Source organism: Rhipicephalus microplus, chromosome 8 (genome assembly GCF_043290135.1).
Source record: "Rhipicephalus microplus isolate Deutch F79 chromosome 8, USDA_Rmic, whole genome shotgun sequence".
NCBI lineage: Eukaryota > Metazoa > Arthropoda > Arachnida > Ixodida > Ixodidae > Rhipicephalus > Rhipicephalus microplus.
Window position 1 is genome coordinate 44,519,128 of NC_134707.1, and position 21,628 is coordinate 44,540,755.

The 21,628-nt window shown below is 43.0% G+C and overlaps 1 protein-coding gene across 1 annotated transcript; it reads left to right on the plus strand.

Annotated features, from left to right (window-relative positions):
• The first annotated feature begins 10,105 nt into the window (after positions 1 to 10,105).
• On the plus strand, positions 10,106 to 21,415 carry LOC142768490 (uncharacterized). The gene is made up of 3 exons (XM_075870478.1): positions 10,106 to 10,326; positions 15,638 to 15,691; positions 21,229 to 21,415. The coding sequence occupies exons 1-3, from the start codon at positions 10,120 to 10,122 to the stop codon at positions 21,316 to 21,318; spliced, it is 351 nt and encodes a 116-aa protein (XP_075726593.1). The 5' UTR covers positions 10,106 to 10,119; the 3' UTR covers positions 21,319 to 21,415.
• The last annotated feature ends 213 nt before the right edge of the window (positions 21,416 to 21,628 follow it).

The following is a 21,628-nucleotide window of genomic DNA, read 5'->3' on the forward strand; positions in this document are numbered from 1 at the left end:
GTAATAACTTAAAACTCCCGGCTATACAAGTAGGGGCGAAATTTTGCTACAGCCAAGACCAACGCAAGACACTCGCGCTCCCTTATTGAATAGTTTTGCTCAGATGTGGAGAGAAGGCAGCTTGGATACGCAATAACACGCGTTTGCCCCCCCCCCCCCCCCAGTGTTGAGTGAGGACGGCACCGATGCCGTGAGCACTGGCGTCTGTGCGAACTTCAGTCGTTGCGCACGGGTTGAAGTGAGCCACTATTAGTAGTGAAGTGAGCAGCTGGATCAGCGTGCTAAACGCAGCTGCTTGGTCTTGACCCCACAAGAAGGGCGCATTCTTTATGAGAAGATCAGTGAGTGGTCGTGCAATTGTAGCGAAATTGCGTATAAAACGTCGGAAGTACGAGCATAAGCGCACAAAACAACAAACATCTTTGGTCGTAGAAGGCAGAGGAAAGTAATTGACAGCGCTAATGTTGTCAAGGGTCCGGTTGGACGCCAGCAGCACTTACACGATGACCAAGGACCGTAATTTCTCGTCGGCCGAAATTGCACTTTTTTCAGTTCAGCTGGAGTCCGCTCGACAAAAAACCGCTAGAATGGTCGACAAACGAGTAAGGTGGCTTTCAAGTGTTGGGGAAAAAACTGCCACATCGTCAAGGTAGCAAAGGCAGATGGACCATTTATAGCCACGGACGAGAGAGTCCATCATGCGTTCGAACGTTGCCGGGGCGTAGCACAGCCCGAAAGGCATAACCTTGAACTGACAAAGGCCGTTCGGTGTGACGAAGGCAGTTTTTTTGCGGTCTAAGTTGTCGACAGAAGTTTCTTAATAGCCCGAATGCAGATCTATAGATGTCAAGTATCGCGCACCATAATAGCAGTTAAGGGCGTCTTCGATTCGTGGCAGCGGATATGCGTCTTTGCGTGTTATTTTGTTCAAAGCACAGTAGTCACCGCAAAATCTCCAACTACCATCCTTCTTTTTGCCTAAAAGTGTTACGAGGCAGTGGGCATGGCTCCGCCGTCGTAGATGCATCGATGAACAAGAAGCGGATTTGGCGCGGGAGATCCTAGTAGCCCTGGGGTGTGAGAACTTTCTTCAGGCGGCGATGAACTCGGGTACTCATCACAGAAATATGCACCCCGGTATCAATAAGTGCAGAAACAGTCAGGCCATCAACGTCTACGTCGTTCAAATTTGTTCGTGTCGGCAGTACAAGGAGAGGATTTGAGGTTGGTATCTAGGATGCAGCTTCACTTCTAAGAGCTGCACCGCTTAGTTTCCCTGATGAGAACTGAGCGGGGAGATTGGGCGTTGTCGTAGAGGAGAAGGGGGCGACGGGCGACGTCCAGGCGGCGAACGAGACTGATGACGTGGAGGCGACGGTGAGCGGCTGTGCTGCGTATCAGGGGCATCGAAGGGTGGAAGGTGGCGGTAGCTGTCGGTGATCGGTGCAGGAGGCTTGAAAAGGCGGTAGCTGCCGGTGCTGCGAGCTGTTTTATACTCTGTTGGGGACGAAGACCAATGGTTCTGGTAATACCGTGTGACGTGCCCTATGCGGCGTCAGTTAAAGCAGATCGGTCCATCATCCGCCGTTCGCCATGCGGCCGGATGGTGAGAGCATGGAAAAGACCGTTCCTAGGGCGGTGACCTGGGGCGAGGTGGTGTCCTTGAACGGAAGCCAATTGGTCGAGACTGAGCAACAGCGCAGATATCGAAGCCCAAATTGCTGATCTCTTCCTGCACAATCGACTGTACCAAGCAAACCTGAAGTACTTGCGAATCGACGTGGCCGTTGGTGGGAAGAGCAGGTGTAATTGCTTCGATTTCCCGCCGGATGATTCGCGAAACTTCAGATGGCGGTGAAGACTACCAATGAGAGGTCAGTCCATCTTCGCAGGAGGATGTCGCAGCGGTGTTTTGTAGTCGAGTGAATGATCCTGAAATACGCCCGCTTTTGGCTTGTTCAAAACACCGGCATTCCTGAATAATTTTCTCGACGGTCGCGCAGTTCTGGCACATTAGCAGGTTGAACGCATCGTCCACTATCCCCTTCAGGACGTAGCCAACCTTATCAGACTCCGACATGTCGTTGTCCACTTTACGACATAGAGCCAGCACGTCCTGTATATACAAGATATACGACTCTGTGGACGTCTGAGCACGTATAGACCACTCCGCCTTTCGACCGATGGGCTTCCCAAATAAGTCGCGAAGCTTCTCCTTGAATGTATCCTAACTGCCGATCTCCTCCTCATGGTTCTCGTACCAGACCTTGGCCGTGCCTTTCAGGTAAAACAGCACGTTGGCCAGCAAGAGAGTCGGGTCATGCTGGTTGACCGCACTGGTACGTTCGTAGTCAGCTATCTAGTCGTCAACATCAACTTCGTCCATACCACAGAACGTTCCTGGATGTTTAAGACGCGTCACCACGTAAGTGGGTAGGGGTGGGGCTGGTGTAGGCGTTGCCGTGGATGGTGCAGGCGTCGCCGAGGCTGTTGGAGAGGTGGCTGTGGGATCAGTCACGTGTTCCATCACGGAAACTCCAATTTGATGACCACTGCGGAGCTCCGTTGTATGGCGCTTCGATACCCAGCACCTCCACCAATTTTTTACGGGGATTACAAATACACGAAAGAGAGAAACGAGTATATTTTCAATATTTACAGGTAGGTGTGACACCCCAGGGCTGCTAGGATCTCGCGCGCCAAATCCGCTTCTTCTTCATCGCTTCTTCATCTTCACTGTCGTAGACGCCAAATCCACGTCTACGACGGTGGAGCCATGCCCACTGCCTCGTAACAATATTATGAGTAATATCACAGGGCATCGTTATTTCGGAAGACCCTACGTACTCATTTGTAAAGTCTAGCATATGATCAGTTCGACATTTTAACACTGACAGTTTTTCTACTTTGGTATTATTGCGTTCCCCAACACCAATAAGGCATCGCTGATATGTCAATGCAAATGGGAAAAATAATAATATTCTCTTGTACAGTGGTCTAACTCTGGTAAACAACTGAAATGACGTCAACGAAAACATGTGGGTCGTCTCGCGTTAGAATGAGGTAACTGCGTCACATGATGGCCATGTTGGCTTCACCCGCTTCTATTTCTTTGTCCTATCCTGAATTTTCCGGGGAAGTTTCGGTATCAAATTTATGTGCAATTGGCGGCACGTGTAAACGATGTCTGGATCATTATCCTATTCTCGACATTATTATTGTTTGAATACCACAACAATGCCTTGTCTTCTTGTAGTGTTTTTAGGCCCGCGTCGTGTCAGCGTACGGTCTACGCATAGGTGACTGGCAGTGTTCTAACCCAGCAGGCGAGACGAGTACCAAAAATTTCTTGAGTTGCAGTCTGGTAATCTGCAGTATCCTTTGCTTGTCTATCTCGCTACGGCCCTGACGCGTTGAAGGAGAAACTTCGTGCTTTTATCCCATAGTTATACGAGGGATAGTAAGCGTGACTGGTTTTACTGAAATGCCAGCATAGCGGTCATGCGGCGTGTGAAATATCGGCGTTTTCGACGTGTGCCATTTGTGCCATCCAGAACTTCCACCAAATGTATGCCTCCAGTCACCCACAGCCACCAGCCGCATTCGCCGGCACTTCACTGGCTCTTATGCGAGAACACAGACTCGTCGATTCATATGCTTACTGAACCAATATGATGGCATAATCTTTCTGGCGCACTGCATTCGTTTTCGCCAAGCCGTTATGTAGTTGTTCCCAACGACAAAGCAACAGCGGTGCGCTGGCATGACTGTGCTGTGCGTTACACAAAAAACATCACAATCAATTGTGTGGGCGTACCTATTGAATGAGCATAGAACCGTAATAAAGCCTGAATTGATATTTCTTTTTGGAAGGAGCAAGAAAGGGGTAATAAACTTGGCAGTAGCCACCGATAAAGTCTACCTTCTCCTCAGTCAACTGAGTTGTTTTTTTTTTCTTCCGGTCGTAAGTTGTAACAAAAACAGCGTTGTTGCCAATATCGCAGTGGTAATCATTAACGGCAGCGGTTGTTCGTGTTTATAAAAAGTGCAAATTTTAGGAGCAGATGCAGATCCCGTTCATCTCGAGTAAACGACAAGCAGATCAGAAGTTCCCAGGTACAAAGACACATTCATCAACGTTTTGTGACTTCAGTGATTTAAGGCGACGAAGGATAAATGTTTTTATAAAATGTTTTGATATTCTCCTCAATGAGTCTCTCATAGCTCATAAACGTCGCTCTTGAACGCAGAAATTTCTTGAAAATAAACCAAACTTTCTCTCTTTAAAAGATAATTACAACCACATTATATATACAGAGTGAATTCAGCATATACTAAAGCGTTCGGCTGCAATGAATGTTTAAAGTCGTCTCTCATTGAATTACGCTGCCGTTTAACAGTGAAACCAGCAGATGGCGCTAGTTGTATATGTGTCCAGAATTCCAGGACCTGATGATGATGATGATGACCTCAGATTGATGGCGCTCACCCAAAAAGAGAGATAGGAAAAGAACCGGGTGGCAGGATACTCAAACAAACTAAAACCAATGTGAAAAATTGATTTAGAGATCAAATGGCGAATAAATAATAATAGTTGCTGAGCGAGTTATTAAACTATCTCTTATTCTAGACAGACATAACTATAAATTGATTGATTGTTTTGAGTGGTTTATTGTCCCGAAACTACCATATGAATATGAGAGACGCCATTGTGGAGGACTCCGCAAATTTCGACCACCTTGGGTTAATTATAAACTAGAAATTTCAAAAGGTTTGAATTCACTAGCACGATACTATTTTTGTTGCCTTCATGTAGTCAACACAGTAGAGCATACATCGCTGTGGCAACAACCAAATGAAGTGCCAGCACGTGATGCAAGTACTAGTACATTTACTTGTAGTAATAACTTGTGTATTGTGGCTTAAGAAATATTTTTCTCTAACCTCACAGAGATGAATAGTAAACTTTGTTTCCTTCTCTTTATGACTCGTATTACGCCAGGCATGTGACATATAAATTTTAGAAAAAAGAGACCGGCTGTAATACTACTTGGTTTAGACTGATATATACATAAATACTGATCAACATTATTTAAATTGTGTATATTTGGAAATAGCCCTTCCGCAAAGATTGTTCTTCTTTGACCGTGCATATTGAAGATCTGCGTTCTGAAGCTCTACATTCCAAATTCTCGCGACATTCCAGAGGTAAAATGCCTTTGGAATAAAGAGTTTCAAAATAGAGCTTAGATATGCGTTTGTGTCCGGTCATTGTGACGAAAAACGGGAGAACAATCCTTATCGTTCGTTTTTTTTTTCACTGCAATCTTTTCATACATTGTGCCAACTTACCACATAAATTTTGAACAGCTGAAGCGCAAAAAAAGATAACAACGGAGTAAGAGAACAACTAGGACATGTATTACCTTTTTTACGCTTCAGCTGTTCAAGACAAAGAACACCAACCAGCACACTCCCACATCTTACCACATAAACTTCTGCACGTACTCATCGAACATTGCACTTTACTTTCTCCAGGCGTGAAATACACAGTCAGTATTGCACTAATTGTAACCATATTACTTTGCGGTGAAGCTTCTTTTATCATAATACGCCCTTGAGGCTGGTAACGACAGACATATGTGCCCGATAGCAGACAATCGAGTAAAGGCATCATCAAGGAACAACATTCCAATATTTTCAATTTCATCGAAGTGGAAAGAATTATGTTCGGGCTCCTTCGAACGAGAAACGTTCTGCCAACACGTCATGACACAATCAGTAATGGTGGTGGCAATAGCGAATTCCTCAAACGACAGCGTTCCGATTGAAATATAAAAGTGATGACGCGCCAATCAAAATAGACTGAAAGCCAGGAATGTTGATAGTATACTGTGCTATGTTTGCTATTTAAATAAGTGCTTAAAAATTCTTCTGCGCACTCACATTGCTACCACGTAAGCACCAATTTTCTGCGAAAAATTCAGTGTTTTGTAGAGGTAGAAAATAACGTCCCCAACCTGTTTATACCATTTGCTATTGAATATATCTTTTGTATATCTTAAGTATATGTTCTAAGCTTCCTTTTTTACGATTAATACGTGTCTGCCACTCATGACGTTTTTTCTTACCGTCACCCTTACCATCTTCTCATAATTATCCACCTGACTTGAAATTTTTGCGCCTATAGGGGCTATGAATTTTCCTCTTTAGGTTTAAAATCTCCGTGTGAGCAGCTTCCGTACCAACAAATAATATTATAATGCAGATTGCAATCATGCTGAGATATCTACGCACATATTGTTTCAAATTAAGTAAAAGATTGCAAGAATAGAGGATGTTTCTACGTTAGATATTGACGTAACACAACTCAAGCTGAACAAAAAATAGACTACGCAAAAAATAGTGCGCATTCTCGGCGAGTTCCCACAACTACTTCCATATTACAGTGTTTGGAGTACTGTTTCGGCTATTTTGTTGCCGCTTCATGCTCTCCTTGATTTTGAGTTGTGTATCACTGAACATAAAAAAGAACTGCTTCTATGTAGATGACTATTATTTAGCGTAATCAACGTATGTGCAATCAAACACGCATATGTTCCTAGTGACTCGCTGCTGTTGTTGCTGATGATGCCAAATGATTACCAACAAAAGGAGAAAGTAGAAGATAAGGAAGAAGAGGTTTTACGCGAGCAGTATAGTAAACAAAAAGGTGAAGGTGTTGGAATAGGGCTTGGGGAGAATGAAGACAGCATGTAAGCAATAGTGCAGTTATTGTCCATATGAGACTATATGTTCTCTTGGCCAAACACCCAGAGTGATTATAAGCCATGAATTGTTGGCTACAAACAAACAAACAAACAAACAAACGAAAACAAACAAAGATCTTGGGTTAGTTATTACGTGACAGCTGGGTCAAGACTCGCACTGGTCAGCTACCTTCATGTTCTATTATGTTATTACGTAGCATTGCGCCAGAGTAATGTCGCCATAAAAAAACTATTTCGCTCTTGGTTTACAAAACTTGTTTCGTTACGCTAATCAAAGCTGACTCGGTATAGCATTTTCTTGTTGCTTACGACGCACAGAAAGAAATATATGGGTAATGACAATATGGGGAACAGATATCTGGAGCTCAAATTATCAGTTAACAGCAGTCACAAAGCTTAGACCCTCAAGAACGGGTATAGTGGAAATGTTTGGGCCGGGGGAGGGGGGCAGGAAAAAAGAATGTCGGTAAACGTTCCTGGCTGAAGGAAAGCCTTTCGTTTATTTCTAATGCAGGTGATTTTCTTTATGGTTTTTATGTAATTCTTCCAAAAAATCAACCGCTGTCGACCTTCAGAATGGCTGAAATCCGATTGCCTTTTACAAAACAGGAAGCTTTTCCGCTGTGCGTTTGTTTCAGTTCATAAATGGCCCCTTGGGGTGCTTCATGAAAAAATTGCTACATACCAGTCAAATCTGCGCCGCCAGTAAAAAGAAAGCCTTAACGAACACAAGAGCGGGCCACGTAGCTCCATTCTTCGCTGCAAATGTTATCAAAAGATGTTAGCTTTCTGCCCATAAGGTGGTCATTTTTGTTTCGACTTGGATCACACAAACGCTAATCGATGTTGAACCAGCTGCATCTGCCTTGCATTGATAAAATAGAGGATGAGAGAGAGAATAAAACATTTATTTGTGGCCGAGGAAGGAGTGTCAGTGAGTGGGCTCCTTTGTCCGGGATCCCATTAGCACGGGCCGCTGTCCTCGCTCGTCTCACGAGGGCCTCTTGGGTCTTCGGATCCGAGCTAGACCCAAGAGGCCCTCCCACCCTACAGTGTTGTGCTGTTCTCTGGGTTGTAAAGGTGGATTGTGAGGAAATTATCATACCATGTGGTACAGGGTAGCTGTTTTAGTGACGCAGAACCTGCACTGTGGTGTGTATGTGCCGGGATCTATCTTGGACAGTATCTATGGGTCGGGGTAAAACAAGGTCTGCAGGCGAGGCCACACCTGAGATTCTTTACTGAGCTTTGGCCCCGGGGCCGGAAGTTTCCATCTTTTGAGTTTTTGATGTTCTAGAATATCTGTGTATGTTAGAAACAGGTCCATACGCACAGCCAAGGGTGGGTGCGATATGCATTGGTCGGAGGTCCGGAAGAGTAATTCTCGGGCCGAGGCATGAGCGAGCTCATTGCCTCCAACTTCTCAGTGGCCGGGTATCCATATCAACTGTTTCCAATCTCTCTCTGAGCATGAGGACGAAAGTTGTGTAAGAAGTCGATGCGCAATAGGGCCAATGTACTCGTGACAAAAATTTCTGTAGGCTGCTTTTGAATCTGTTAGAACAAAAGTGGACCTAGGGCTTCGTAGGGCGAGGGCCATTTCTGCTTGTTCCATACTAGTTGTATGTGTGTCCTGGGCTGATATACAATCAACCTGTTCTCCACAATGAATGACGCTTGCTGTATATTTGCCGTTCACTGGTCCAGCTGCTATGACAAAGAAGACGCCCTCAGTGTCTGAGTAGTTGTCGTGAACTTTTTTCCGTGCCCGATGTCTATGTTTGTCGAACGGAGGATGCATGTTGCGTGGAAGTGGTTTGATGATGAAGCCCGGCCTCTATTCATTGGTGATACGTTGTTTTCCCCTTCTCTCAATGGGGGCTTCAATTACAATTCCGATAGTATTTTCCTTCCCGTTTTAGCGATGGCGAGGCGCGTAATTCATTCGTGTGGTGTGCATTGAATAGTTCTGATACGGTATTGGAGAGCCCAATTTGAAGCAGAGATTTTTTGAGGGTCACGGGGGAAGGTTAACAGCCTTCTTGAGAGTAACACGTCTGACTCTCTATATTTTGTGTTCGTCTGCTTTCAAGACCCTCAGGTAAGGAAAGCTATAGGTTATGTGGCTGATAAAAAATGCCTGAATGAGTCCCATTATGTTGTGTTCTTTCATTCCTCGTCGTCGGTTAGCCACCCGACTAATCATGCGAGAGACTTGTAGGCAGGACGTTTTTAGTTTATGCAAAGCAAATGGGTTGCACTGCTTGAGGTATGGACACCATCTTGCAGTGCCATGGGGAAACAAGAACTTGCACAGAACGCAGGACCACTGCCAGGTGGCAGTGCCATATCGTTGGCAGAGAGCCTTTTTGTGTATTGTTGTCAGATTTTGCGCGTATGTAAGAAACACTATGGTCTTTATAGTTATGCACCTATGTATTTTATAGCAAAAAAATGCCACTACTTATACGTTTGTGGTGCCCCTCAGATATCTGTAATATCTCTTTTTATTTGAAAATGTTCAAAAGTATGAACGCAGTCACCACCTCCGGATGGCTGGGCATTGAGCAAGTGCGTAAACATTTAATGAGCAGCAGAATCGTGTGACGGACAGACAGGCCGACTGACCGAAATTTCTGCGTTCAAGTATCGCAAGAAATTCTATCGTCTTTATTAGGCGATAAAAGACTCTTTATTTATTTACCTCTGCCAGAAAATCTCGTGATTGGCGAATTACAAAATAACTGCTGACTCTCTGAAGACACTGGCTTCATGCGCCCCAAGACTTCAGCTGCCAAGAAAGATGAAACACCCACATTAACTATTTTGTGAAGGCCATTCTCGCGATTTGTCACTAGTATTGGTCACGTGACATGCCGCTGGTCACAAAACGAATTAGGTGAATACAGTCATCTTGGCCGACTACCAGCAAAGCTTTTGAGGGCAGCGTGATTGGGGCCCTTGATTTAGGTGGAGCTAATTCACAAAACAAAATGGGACGATTATAACGTTTTTGTTGTCACTGACTGGTTAATAAAAAAACAAAAGCTCCCAATTTCGCAATTTTTTTCAGCTTGAGAAAATCACTGCAGCTAATTGCATGAAGTGTGATATCTTCCACAGTACATATTACACGTATGTTCTCGGCCTCCTTGTGACACGTCATACCTGTAGTAGTGTAGGAGGCTCCAGAATCACTTTTGCGCAAAATGAAGAAACTATAATTATGCAGGAATCAAACAGTCTTGGTACTGGTATCATTACTCGGCAAGTATTAGAAGATATATAAAACACACGAATCTATATAGAATAATTACTTTATGAAATCGCAGGCTTCACGAAGGAGGATATGGCTGCGAGTCATGTTTCAGTGCTGCTCTTTGTATTGCTCGTGAGCTTTTGTGAAGAAAGCTTAGAAGCTGGTGGGTGGACAGAAGACCGAAATCCGGATAGACCAGCGACTCGAGCAGTTGCACAATTCGCCTACCTAAATCGCAAACCGCGAACTAGTGCAGGTGTACCCTTCACGTTTTTGGTAACGCAAGCGAGGACAAAGGTAAGTCCCCGAAAAATTCAATTTTCGCATCCCTTTTTTTTCTTTTTAAATAAGCAGCACCTTCCTTTGAAATGATGAAGGCCAATGTTACGCTAGTGAAACCTATCCCAATGTGCTGTGCGAAGTCGTTAGCTTCGAGGGGCAGCCGCAACATCTGCAAACTGAAGTTCCACGGGTTTCTGAACAACTCGAATTGTAACATAGCGATCCCGATTATTGTGCGTTTCACAACGTCTCTACCGTCTAACTTCTCCAACTACTTTTCGAGAGCCTTTGCGGTGTTTTGAGCTGGATCATTCGGTCATATACGAATGCCAGCCGCTTTGGGGAGCGTACAGAAGCGGAAAAGACACTGTTGAGGGCATCGTAATTCACGACGTCGCACACCAGGTCAACGGCTAGAAAGTCACATGAATGAAGATGACGTTGTGGTAGAGATGACCAGGGGGCAAAAAAACGAACTGTGTCGATTGTTGAACAATAGCATGTGTCGATTGTGTAACTGTGTCGATTGTTTAACAAAACGCTAAGCTAAAAGTGGGACCGTGATTGATGCGCCAACTTTAATTACTCTCAGTGGAACAGATAAATGAGACGTCACTTGCATCGGTTGTTGGCAGATAAAAGTATTTGTTGAGTCTGCAAGCGACTTTTTCGGCATCGTAGGAAGTCGTGATAGGAAGGCTTTCTCGAACGCCATAGAGGTTGTGACATGCTGAATGACAGATAAAGTGCAAAACGCACGCTCTCTCTTCTGCTTGGTTTATACAGAAGACCGGTTGAGAAGCTGTACATTCTGGTGCACAAAAGGCAAAGGCTTCCGCATATATTTACAATTTGTACAAAGCAACACGATAACCACGACGGTTTCCTTCGCAGGAGAATCCTGATTGTCACCATTAGTAAAAAGCCAAAATAAACTAACCGACTGACGAAACCAAAACAACTGAGCAGTATTCGCGGTGTACCTTTTGTCGAACCGTACTTAGGAAAAGCAAGCTACTCAAGCCCTGTGCCAATCTATTCAATCTCATGTCCTCTTAGATCATTGTACCCCTGGTGCTAATGTAAATAAAAAATAGTTATGCTGCCGTGATCCTCGTTTATTCGATCCCATGCTCTGTTCAGTTCTTTCTTCATCACTGCCCTTAATGTTTTGCCACCCATCACGAAAAAGTAATTGGATGCATCTCTGAAGTTCAGCAGTCTTGACGCTCAACCACAAGCCATCCAGAGGGCCCAGAACTTTGACTTCCAGTCCCATCGCGGGCGGAGCCAACGACTGGATATGGGTGCCTATGGCTCCCCTAGATATCTGTCATGTCGTATCATACTGCAATAACAAAACGAATAATGCGAGAGTAGCAAATCTTCGTGTTATACCGCAATTTTAGAAAGCTCGAGCGCTTCAAATTTACACGTACTAGACTAGCCCCTGGCAATTTCTGGGAATATCGATGCATATTTTTAACCGCAGAGGTGTCTAAGATAGCAGGTATTTCATAACTTGTATACAATGTCACTTCTTTTGTTCTTTTGTAATCTGTCGCAACCACTACATCTGCATGATGAATGGGGGGGGGGGGTAAGAATTGGTGAAGTGACTAGTCTCTTTTTTTCTCCTTTCCTTCACCACCACTCTCTAGGTGCGAAGGTTATTGCTACGATATTATTATTGGTATTGTTATTATAATAGGTAAGGCTTGTAGCTTATGCCTTACAGCCAATCTTCGTAACTCTGAAATAAATGTTGGCTTTAACAGACCGAACGTATTAGAAAGAAATGTACAGTAAGACTTGGAGATTCGGCGATGAAATGCAAATGGGTGGAAACATCGGTGACCATTTGCGCGGAAAAGCACTTAAGAAACCTCCTCTCCGATATACCAGCTGTACGTCTTGAAACTTCGATCCCTTCTCAACTAGCTTCCGCTATTGTAGGCTATACTCCACCTCCCCCTTTTCTTCGCCTTACCTCCTACAATCCGACATTTGAATTCTATATCATTTATTTATTTATTTATTTATTCATTCGTTCATAATACCCTATGGCTCCAAAGGGCATTGTGTAGAGGGTAATTACACAAAATTCACCATAAATAAAGCATAAAAAGAAACTGCAATAAAAAAAACTAAGTAAAAAATTTACAATTGATGAAAAAAGAACAAGTGCTCTTATACACTGTGGTGAAAACATTTTTTTACAAAAACAAGGGGAACAAAAAACTTGCAAATGCTCCCAATATTTTACAGGGTCTCTTAATGTAACAATCTCATCGGGAAGACTGTTTAAAAGTGCGATGGCGCGCGGCAAAGCAGAATTCTTGAATGACAGTGTGACCCAAGCTGCCTCTGAAACTAAGATGAATAAGAAGACGGCGTGATGTCCACGAAGGAATTTCAGTCAAGGAGCAGGGACGCGAGTTATATGTGGAGACATGCAGTCGCTCAAAGGAGGCTACGGGCAGCGAGGAAAGTAGTACGATAGAGGTTAGCGTGGGAAGCTCCTCGTAGGCATGTGATGCAGGATAGAGTGCAAATGAGAATCAAGTGGGCTGAGGAGTGATCTGACTGCGAGGAGAAAAATCACGTGAGAGAGGGCAGAGTGTAGCGTCATCATCATTGTCAATCATTATCATCAATTTTTCTCAGCCATCTCAATGCGCTGCTCTGGGAGTGCAAGGCAATGTACACTAACCCCAACACTACATCGGTCAGGTGGGAGGCGGCCCTACGCAGCTCCCTCCTGGCCGACCAACTTTGGGCCGTCCAGCAGGCCCGCGGAGCGGCCGATAGGCTTGGCCTAACGGTCCCGACGTGGGAGTCGCCCGCTGCGCGCTGACGCGCGCCTTGCAGGACCTCAATAAAGTTTCGCAACCAACCAACCAATCTCAATGCGCTCACACGCACCCCATGCCGAACGCGTGAATTCATTCTGTGTCTTGTCCCACGCGCTCGACATGTGGTAGCGCGAAGGGCGCGGTGCGGTCGCTTAGAAATTACGATGATGATAAATGACGACCATAACGATGCTAGAAGAGCAAAGCATTCACGTCACTGTCACTGCGTAGCCCTGTGAAAAGAGTGACAAAGTAAACGCCTTTACACTCGCAACTGCGCCTTGAGTCATTTCAGGATATATAAATCCCAAGATGCCACGTCAATGGACCTTTTCCGGGCATGTAGTCTGTGCATGCGCGCCGGCCTCCAGGAGGCACACGCACGGCACGCGCCATGATTTTTGGTGGCCAAAACGTCACGACACGAGTGGACCAAGCGACATCTGGTGCCGCAAACGTGCAATTGTTTTTTCCAAACAGAGGCGTGAACGCAGGCCTCAGAAAGTGCCTACCGGCATGCGAAGGGCGATTTTGGAGTCTAAGAGCCATCAAGTTTGATTTCGGTGATCTCCACTTTGGGTGCTGCTTGGATTAGTAAAAGACACAATCTTAAATCTACTAAACTTCTGTTGTGGCAGTAACCTTATTATAAAAAATTATGAAGTTTTTGGCGTGGTTGACAGTTCCGCTGCAATCTTGCTCAGCTGTTGTGTACGACGGCTGACAAAGAAGATGAAAGAGCTTGGCCATGCCTGTACCGTTGTGTAAATCGTTCTGAATTAGTGTATTTTTAGAGGGGTTAATTATTCTCAAGAAACGACTGAGGTAGTCAATACGGTAATTTTTGTTCCGTAGTCGTTTGGTATTGTCAACAGTGCACAAAAGTTCAGAAGCAAGGGGAAAAACCTGCACGTCATATTAGCGCTTTCTCAGTCAACTATGGTGTGACTGGCACAGATGTGACAGCGACGCTGTAAGGAGCATAACTTAGCGGATTGCATGCATTTCATTCATTTAGTTGCATTCAGTCATTCATTTAGTTGCATTCTGCGAAACATGCATGTCATTCATTTAGTTGCAGTCTGCATTTAGTTGCAATGATGCATGCTCAAGAAGGCACGATGGCGGAGTGTTCAATGATGTATTCTGCTTCCAGCTGGTAAGAAGCCATTCCTCAATTGCCTTGGCGCCTAGCTCACTACGATGATCCGGGATCGAAAGAAAGCTGCAAGCCGCCTTAACAGCTTTTATCGTGGTATAGACTCGCTACTAAAGCTCAACAATTCATGCTTACATAAGTACTAAATGTGCCCTCTCCGGCCAGTTTTGTTTGCAAAGGAAAGCAGCGTCTTGCAGAGTCTGCTATGATGCATCCAGCGGCCATAACAGGCCATGCCACTGTAGCACACGCTCGATTGTAGGAGCTCACGGGTACACTCTGACTTTATTTCCCCGTGCGTTCCTACAACATGTCATGCATTTATGAACAGAGCAATATGAACACGCACTACCTCGCGGTAAATATCACCAGTTCCATGTTTACATTACACCCAGTATAAAGGTCATTTCAGTCTGAAGTCCTCGAAGCAGGACTTGTTCCACTCAAGCAAGGTGAATGAATAGGTAACAGACACTCGTTAGGATAAGAGAGCGCGTGTGTCATAGTGCAAAGATTGTGGGCTGGAATTAGTCGAGAGTTTGATTAAGAATAGAAATTTTTGAAAGATCTGTATTACAAAAGAATGAACCTACTGTGAGGGTTCCCTGCATGGCCTTGAATTCGGCGTACTCTAATGAAAGTAAGTGCATCAGGTATTCGGGGTCTGTGTCTTCTAGCAGATATCTGTCAATAGATGCGCACGGCTAGAAGGTCACGTGCTCGGCAGAATACGGTTATACCTTGTAAGTGTTGCTATAAACTGCTGCACACTTTCCACACAGGTTTAGCGTAGTCAGATATTGGCAGTCAGACTGGTACCGGTTTCGGCAAAGGTTATGGGCTGACTGCTCAAGCTAGATTAAGTGTGCATACAATGAAGTTCACGGAGTCACTACCTTCCATCCACTATGATAACTACAGCTTGTCCACTAATGTAAAAACATGTGCCATCATGTGTACTTGAAACAAGGGGCAGTCGGGGTAGTTTTAATAGGCGGTTGACGGGTTATTTGTTCGAAAACAGTAGCCGATCAACTTCGACAAAGATTACGAACTGATAGCTTTGTAAAGGTCGAAAGAATTTGTATAATAAAAATATTGCTTCAATTAAGTAACATGCGCTATTAAGCTAGAAAATGCTTGGGTGCGACTAAAACGAGAAAACCGTGATGCTTACGTCAAAGTTGCGTTTTTTTTTGATCACTTTTACAGGTGTATCCACAATAGCTGAGGCTGGTTGCTCTGCTATACAGCCTTTACAGAATGCACGTTAAATTGGTATATTTAATGGAAGTCTATTTTTTATCTGCAGATTCTTCAAGACTTAATGTTCAACCTTGGATTCATTGTCTTCCGTGGACATGAGGTACGTTATAAAACATTGACATTCATTTTTTTTACTTCAATATAAGCTCCGTGGAAAGGGAACCTTCTCCATTCCCTAGATATTCACTATATTTGTGTTTAGAAGTATAGGATCCCTTCAATTTATTAGTTCAATTGTTATATTTGTTTCTCTTACGATCAAGAACACACATACACCTTTTGGAGGCTCCAAAGTTCACTAATACGTCTAACTATATTGGTATTAACACACAGCGCCTGCAAACAATGAGTTTGAAGTTTTATAAATATTGCTTTCTTGTGGTCATAGGCACTTTATTCTAATACTACTTCATTTACACATAGTAAAGTGTCCCGAAGTTTTCCAAGTGCGGTTCATGCACTGTGCGTTGTCACTGCATGCTAAATAACATCGCATGGTCGAAATTTTCGCAGCCCTCCACTATGGCGTTTGCCAGAGTGATAGCATGGTTTTGTGACACAAAACCAATGATATCGTCATCATCATCAGTGTTATTATTATTATTATTATTATTATTATTATTATTATTATTATTATTATTATTATTATTATTATTATTATTATTAGGTACGCTACTTAACATCTGTGCACTAACCAACTAAGCCTTGGTGAATTTTCTGTTGACCAGACTACAAGATGCTCTAATGGGTTTGCACGTGAACACAATTCGTATGTTAATGGACCACCTGGTAGGCACATACATTTTGGATGGGATGTCCAAGAATGGGCATTATTTAGTCCTACAAGGTGTTCAAAACAGCCTTTAATGCGATTTACTTGAGGAATCCCTAATATTTTTTTCAAAAAAGCTGTCGTTTCAAAACCCCGACCCCATCGATTTGAACAAAGTTATTTTCTTTAAAGAATTTACCTAATGTTTCTATTTTGTGCGCACACGTGTATACGTCTCATTTTCTTATAATATTCTGTAGAAAGTCGGTCAGAGCCCATTATATATTGATGCATTTGGTATAGCCGATATGCCTTCACAATAGTGAATTTCTCGCATATTACCCTACATGGCAATTTCATTATTCTACTTTTTCTTATATGTGACTTGGGTACTACGTGGTACTAATGAATTACGGTTTTAGAAACAGCTTCGTTCTAAACAACTATAACTATGTTCATTCACTTCACAATCTGGAGCAAACAACGTACCTAATTGTTACACCAAAAGAGGGCGTAAAAATGTTATGCACCTTAAAGCTTCGGCTGCAGAAAAAATCTGGCTGAAATATCTATCATTGTAATCCATATGTTACGCAACAACTTATAACAAGAAGTGCCTCAATCTTAACTATCATTGTTATTCCACTTGTCATCAAGAACAAAAAGATGTAGCCTAATAAACCTTTTTATGAGATGAGATACAGGTTGGGCAAGAAAGACTAAATTCTATCCAATTTATTCAGGTTTTATCCAACTTGCGATATAAAATATTAGAATTTAAATGTACTACACTTGCATTGTACTTCAAAAAGTAGAATTCAAATGTGGGAAGATAGCCCCTGGTGGTTCGTGAGAAGGGTAATACTGTAAATATAAAGGTATATTTCGATTAGCTGAGCTGTGCCAGCTCGAAGAACTGAGTCTGTAAATTGCGTACAAAAGCTATCGCCATCATTAACCGGCACGCAGTCAGTCTTTTATGTCAACATCAGCATCATTTGCTTAAACTTTGGGCCTATTTTTCACGTTTGGGATGCGATAACTCTGCCGCGGGAGACATCGCGTACAAAAAGAAAATAAAAAAACAAGCAGACGAAAATAAAAAAAATGCACAGAGATAGGACATGCAGTGAAAAAAGGATAGAAGGACAGACAAGAAAATGCACCTCAATGAAACCTGTTGTTAGGTTAGTAGGTTATTCACCATATTATAAGATAAGTAGCGCAACTTTGACTCTCGCAAACGCTCATACAATCACACATTGTTCTGCCCGAGAAGTACATACGACACTCATCGATAACTACCAACTGTTTATTGCACCAAAAGGACCCTCCTATAAAAGGTACGAAAACAAACTCACAAAGGCAATGATGAACGAAGGTTGCGCATGTGTAAAACAATCAACAAGCGATGCATGTAGCACCAACACCCAAAAAGGTAAGAAATATAAATATTTAGAAAAGGAACTGCAAAAAGCAGATAAAACAGCCAGAAGCACTAAATCCTTTCCTAGAGAGAAGATATTTATTCTTGATGTAACACGAAGAATGGCTCGACAACACATTTATTGTTATTTTTTAAATATAATATGCTTCCCACAGCAGACTTGAGGATGATTTCGAGCTACTTCCGCAAACCTCAGTGTTTGTATATCGTGACTGCCGCCAACGTGCAGCAGTAAGTGCCACAAAATGCGTGTACATATCCTGGTTTTTCTTGACGTTTCGCGCGTGCTCCCTGAGCCGATCATTTAGGCATCTCACGGTTAACCCTATGAACACGTTTCCGCAGGGCAATCGAGTGTGGTATACAACTCCTATGGAAAGTTTAACGAAGGCTCGTTCATGTTTCTTCAGGACTACACGCCTCTTGCTGTTCCAAATGTGTGGACGCAACTTGGCTAGCATTTCTGGCAACGAAAAACTAAAGCCACATCATTTATAGGAGCAACCTTCTTAAGGTTATAGGAGAGCTTATGCAATTGTGGCATTGCTTGAGGCTTGGAATCCAATAGATCCAAAACAGCTCCATATCTTTGTGTTCTTCGTATCATTTTCTGCATAAGAGTCTCGCTGATTGTGTTGATGACTGGCGAAGGTAAGCCTACTGCCGTCACTCGGCTCATCTGATCATAACACCTAGCACGCACGTGGTGTGGAGACGACTTTGTGAACGCAGAGTCTTGGCAAAGTGAAGCAACTCCTCTTTCAACAATCTTAGAGTTGGCAAAATGATGTGGAGAGAGCTTCTTTTTCACACGAGGATTGTAATATTGGCAAAGGTCTTCATGGTTCCACTGTAGCCGGAGATCTAAAAACTGTAGACTGGTCTCTTGGGGTACCTATGTAGGGAAGCTAAGTACATCTTCATATTCTTTAAACCCACTAAACAGAGCAACACAATAAGAATGCCAAACTTCACTTACGGAAGTTAAACCATTCTCTTGAAAATCTAAATTTTAATCCGGGCGTGTACAGGGCGCCCGTTTGTCTAAAAAGTTCAGGAAACATCAGCATATTTAAATAGCTTCAAAACCTTCTCTACAGTAGAAAAGCTATCCAAAGTCCAATCTACGTCAGCTAAAAAAATATAACACAGAACTGGGTGACAACGAAAACTGTGTCGTGGCAGATAGGGCTTGTTGACAAAAGTAATAAACATTACAATGAGATAATAGTCTAGAATCACTAAAAAGCTCTCAACGAACGGGTTCTAGTTGTTAATAAAAGGAAAGTCGTCATTACCTACTACACACTTTCGCACCGCAGTCAAGACGTAATAGTAAGAAACAGAACAGAACAAGCCTTCTAAATCAACCGAAAAAGCAAAGGCAATTTTCTGGTTAGTCAGAACGAAAATCACCGATATCAGCAGACCTTTCGTTGCGGAAAGTATCACTGACATAAAACGTTTTTTTTTTAGTTCTCAAAAACAAATTTGCTAACGTTCACCCGCTATTAATGGCTTTGACTAACAATGCTTCTGAAAAGGATGAAGAAAAAAAACACAATCAAGTTATTGCCTATGCTACTTGCTTTGGTTCTAACTAGCGTAGGTAGACCTACTTCTCATCAGAACGCGGCAAATTTCGATTTAAAGCGCACAAGACTTTTTTTAACAGATGAGAGATTTTCGTTAACAGCGATAAGCGGATTCTCATTGTATAGATCGTTTTACGTAGTGACGGATGGACGCTGCGATGTTTGAACACGTAATCAAAAGGATTTCTTCTTTCGACTTCTTTACCGTCGCCGATGACCTGCCGATTCACCGCTGCCGCTCGCGGGTTGAAGGCCAGCAAAGCGGGCGCAGCGCATAGTCCGCGCCGCCCGTTTCTCTTCTTTTTAAAGACGATAGTTAAAGACAATAGTCTTTCTTGGAGACCTTCGACGCAAAACTTTTGGTCTGTCTGTCAGTCTTTCTTTCTGCCTGTCATTTGTCTGTTTGTCCGCCCTAAACGGTACTCCAAACGGCGGACCCCATCCGCAGCGCCCACCAATCTTGCTCAAGTCTTAGTGTTCATACTTGTGAGATTGTGAAGTAAAACTGATTATTGCGCATATCCGAGGCACCACAACAACACGTCAATATTCTGCATGTGTGCCTTTTAACTAAAAAGGATTACATAAGTAATTCTAAGGACCGAAGAGTTTATCAAACTGCGCTGTGCTGAAACACATGCAAAAAAAGGCAACTGTTTCCAACTTTGCTAAGGCGACACCGTGGCAAACCTTAGGCAGAACAACAAAAGTGCCTTCCTTGTCGGCTTCCACTAACATCAGGTTAAGAAATACTAGAATAAGTACGCGGATATCGCAGCACATATCACCGCATGTGGGTGTGAACCAGGATATGTGTACAAAGACGCAAGTTCTCGGAAGAACCTTGAAGTCATCTGCACGTAAGCTATTGGAAGCTTATTTTATTGAAAAAAAAATGTGTTGGTGAGTCAAGTTTGGCGTTACATCAACAAAAATATCTTTCCTCAGGGCAGGGAGTTAGAGCTTCTGGCTGGTTTATCTACGTATTGTATATTTTCCTCTGAAATTTTTTTTTCTTATGTGGTGTGTTGGTGGCGCGACATACATCACTTGTTGATACTTTCCACGTGCGCACTTTTCGCTCATCATTGTCTTAATGTGTTTTTTTACTGTTTATAAAAATGTCCTTTCGGCAAAATAAACAGTCGGTATTGAGCGCTAAGTTATGTGTGTGTTTCTCGGGATGATGGGTAAGTGATTCTATGACTGTTGGCGGGAGTGTACCACTAAATATTTTGAAATATTAGGCAAATATACAGAAAGTAAAAGCTCAAGAAGCAAATTTCATAAAAGCAACTGTCGCTTCCAGATGGTCACGAGGGCGATTTCAGCGGTCCGTATACTTTTTGGGTTACTGGTGTACATTGCGTCTTCCGTCTCAACACGACCTTTATCCATGACGCTAGGCGCCGCGACAAAGCACTGCGTATCTTTTACAATTTGGCCATTGCCTGGCAAAGAATACCTTCTAAGCGCAAAGTTTGTGTCTATGCTTTCATTTAAATTCATTAGGAAGAATCAAAGGGTGCAGAAAAATATTCTTTGTACCTTTACTGACGTTTTTCATTTGCTAACATTACAATCTTTTTTTGTGGGCTTAAGCAAACACTGAGGTATTTTTTAACATATGGAATTTAGATCTAACCTGACGGAAACAACACACTGTTCTCATAAATACTTTATGTATCGTTTTGATCTCACTCACATAAAATACTTTCAAAGAAAGCCTACATGAATCTGTTTGGTTGCATACTTGTTGATAGAATGCAGCAAATTTATTTCGTATTTGTTGGGCCTAATTGGTCATTACTCTTTTTTTACAGCTTGTCGAAAAATGTATTACCATCGTTGCCATGCCTCGTCCTGGTGGTGTTCGACGGAGAGCGAACGTCATTAAATTTTGGTGCAGATGAGGTTTTAACACGGAAGTGTTTTATGCTGTGGTACTGCAAGACTTTGGTGATGTGTTTCCGTCATGGAATTACGTTAGTAAAATAAACATAACGAAATCACTACCCTATTCACAAAATGAATCGAGGATCTTACACGAATAAGATTAGGTAACCTCCCATCCCTCCATTAACATCTGCTATCATCATAAGCGGCCTTGGCTTGTGGATTGTGCATGCAGCCGATGCTCATTTCGCCCTTCCAAGCTATGTTATATATGTCCCTACCATAAGGCGGTTCTAAGGCCATGCCATGCTTGACAATATACAATCC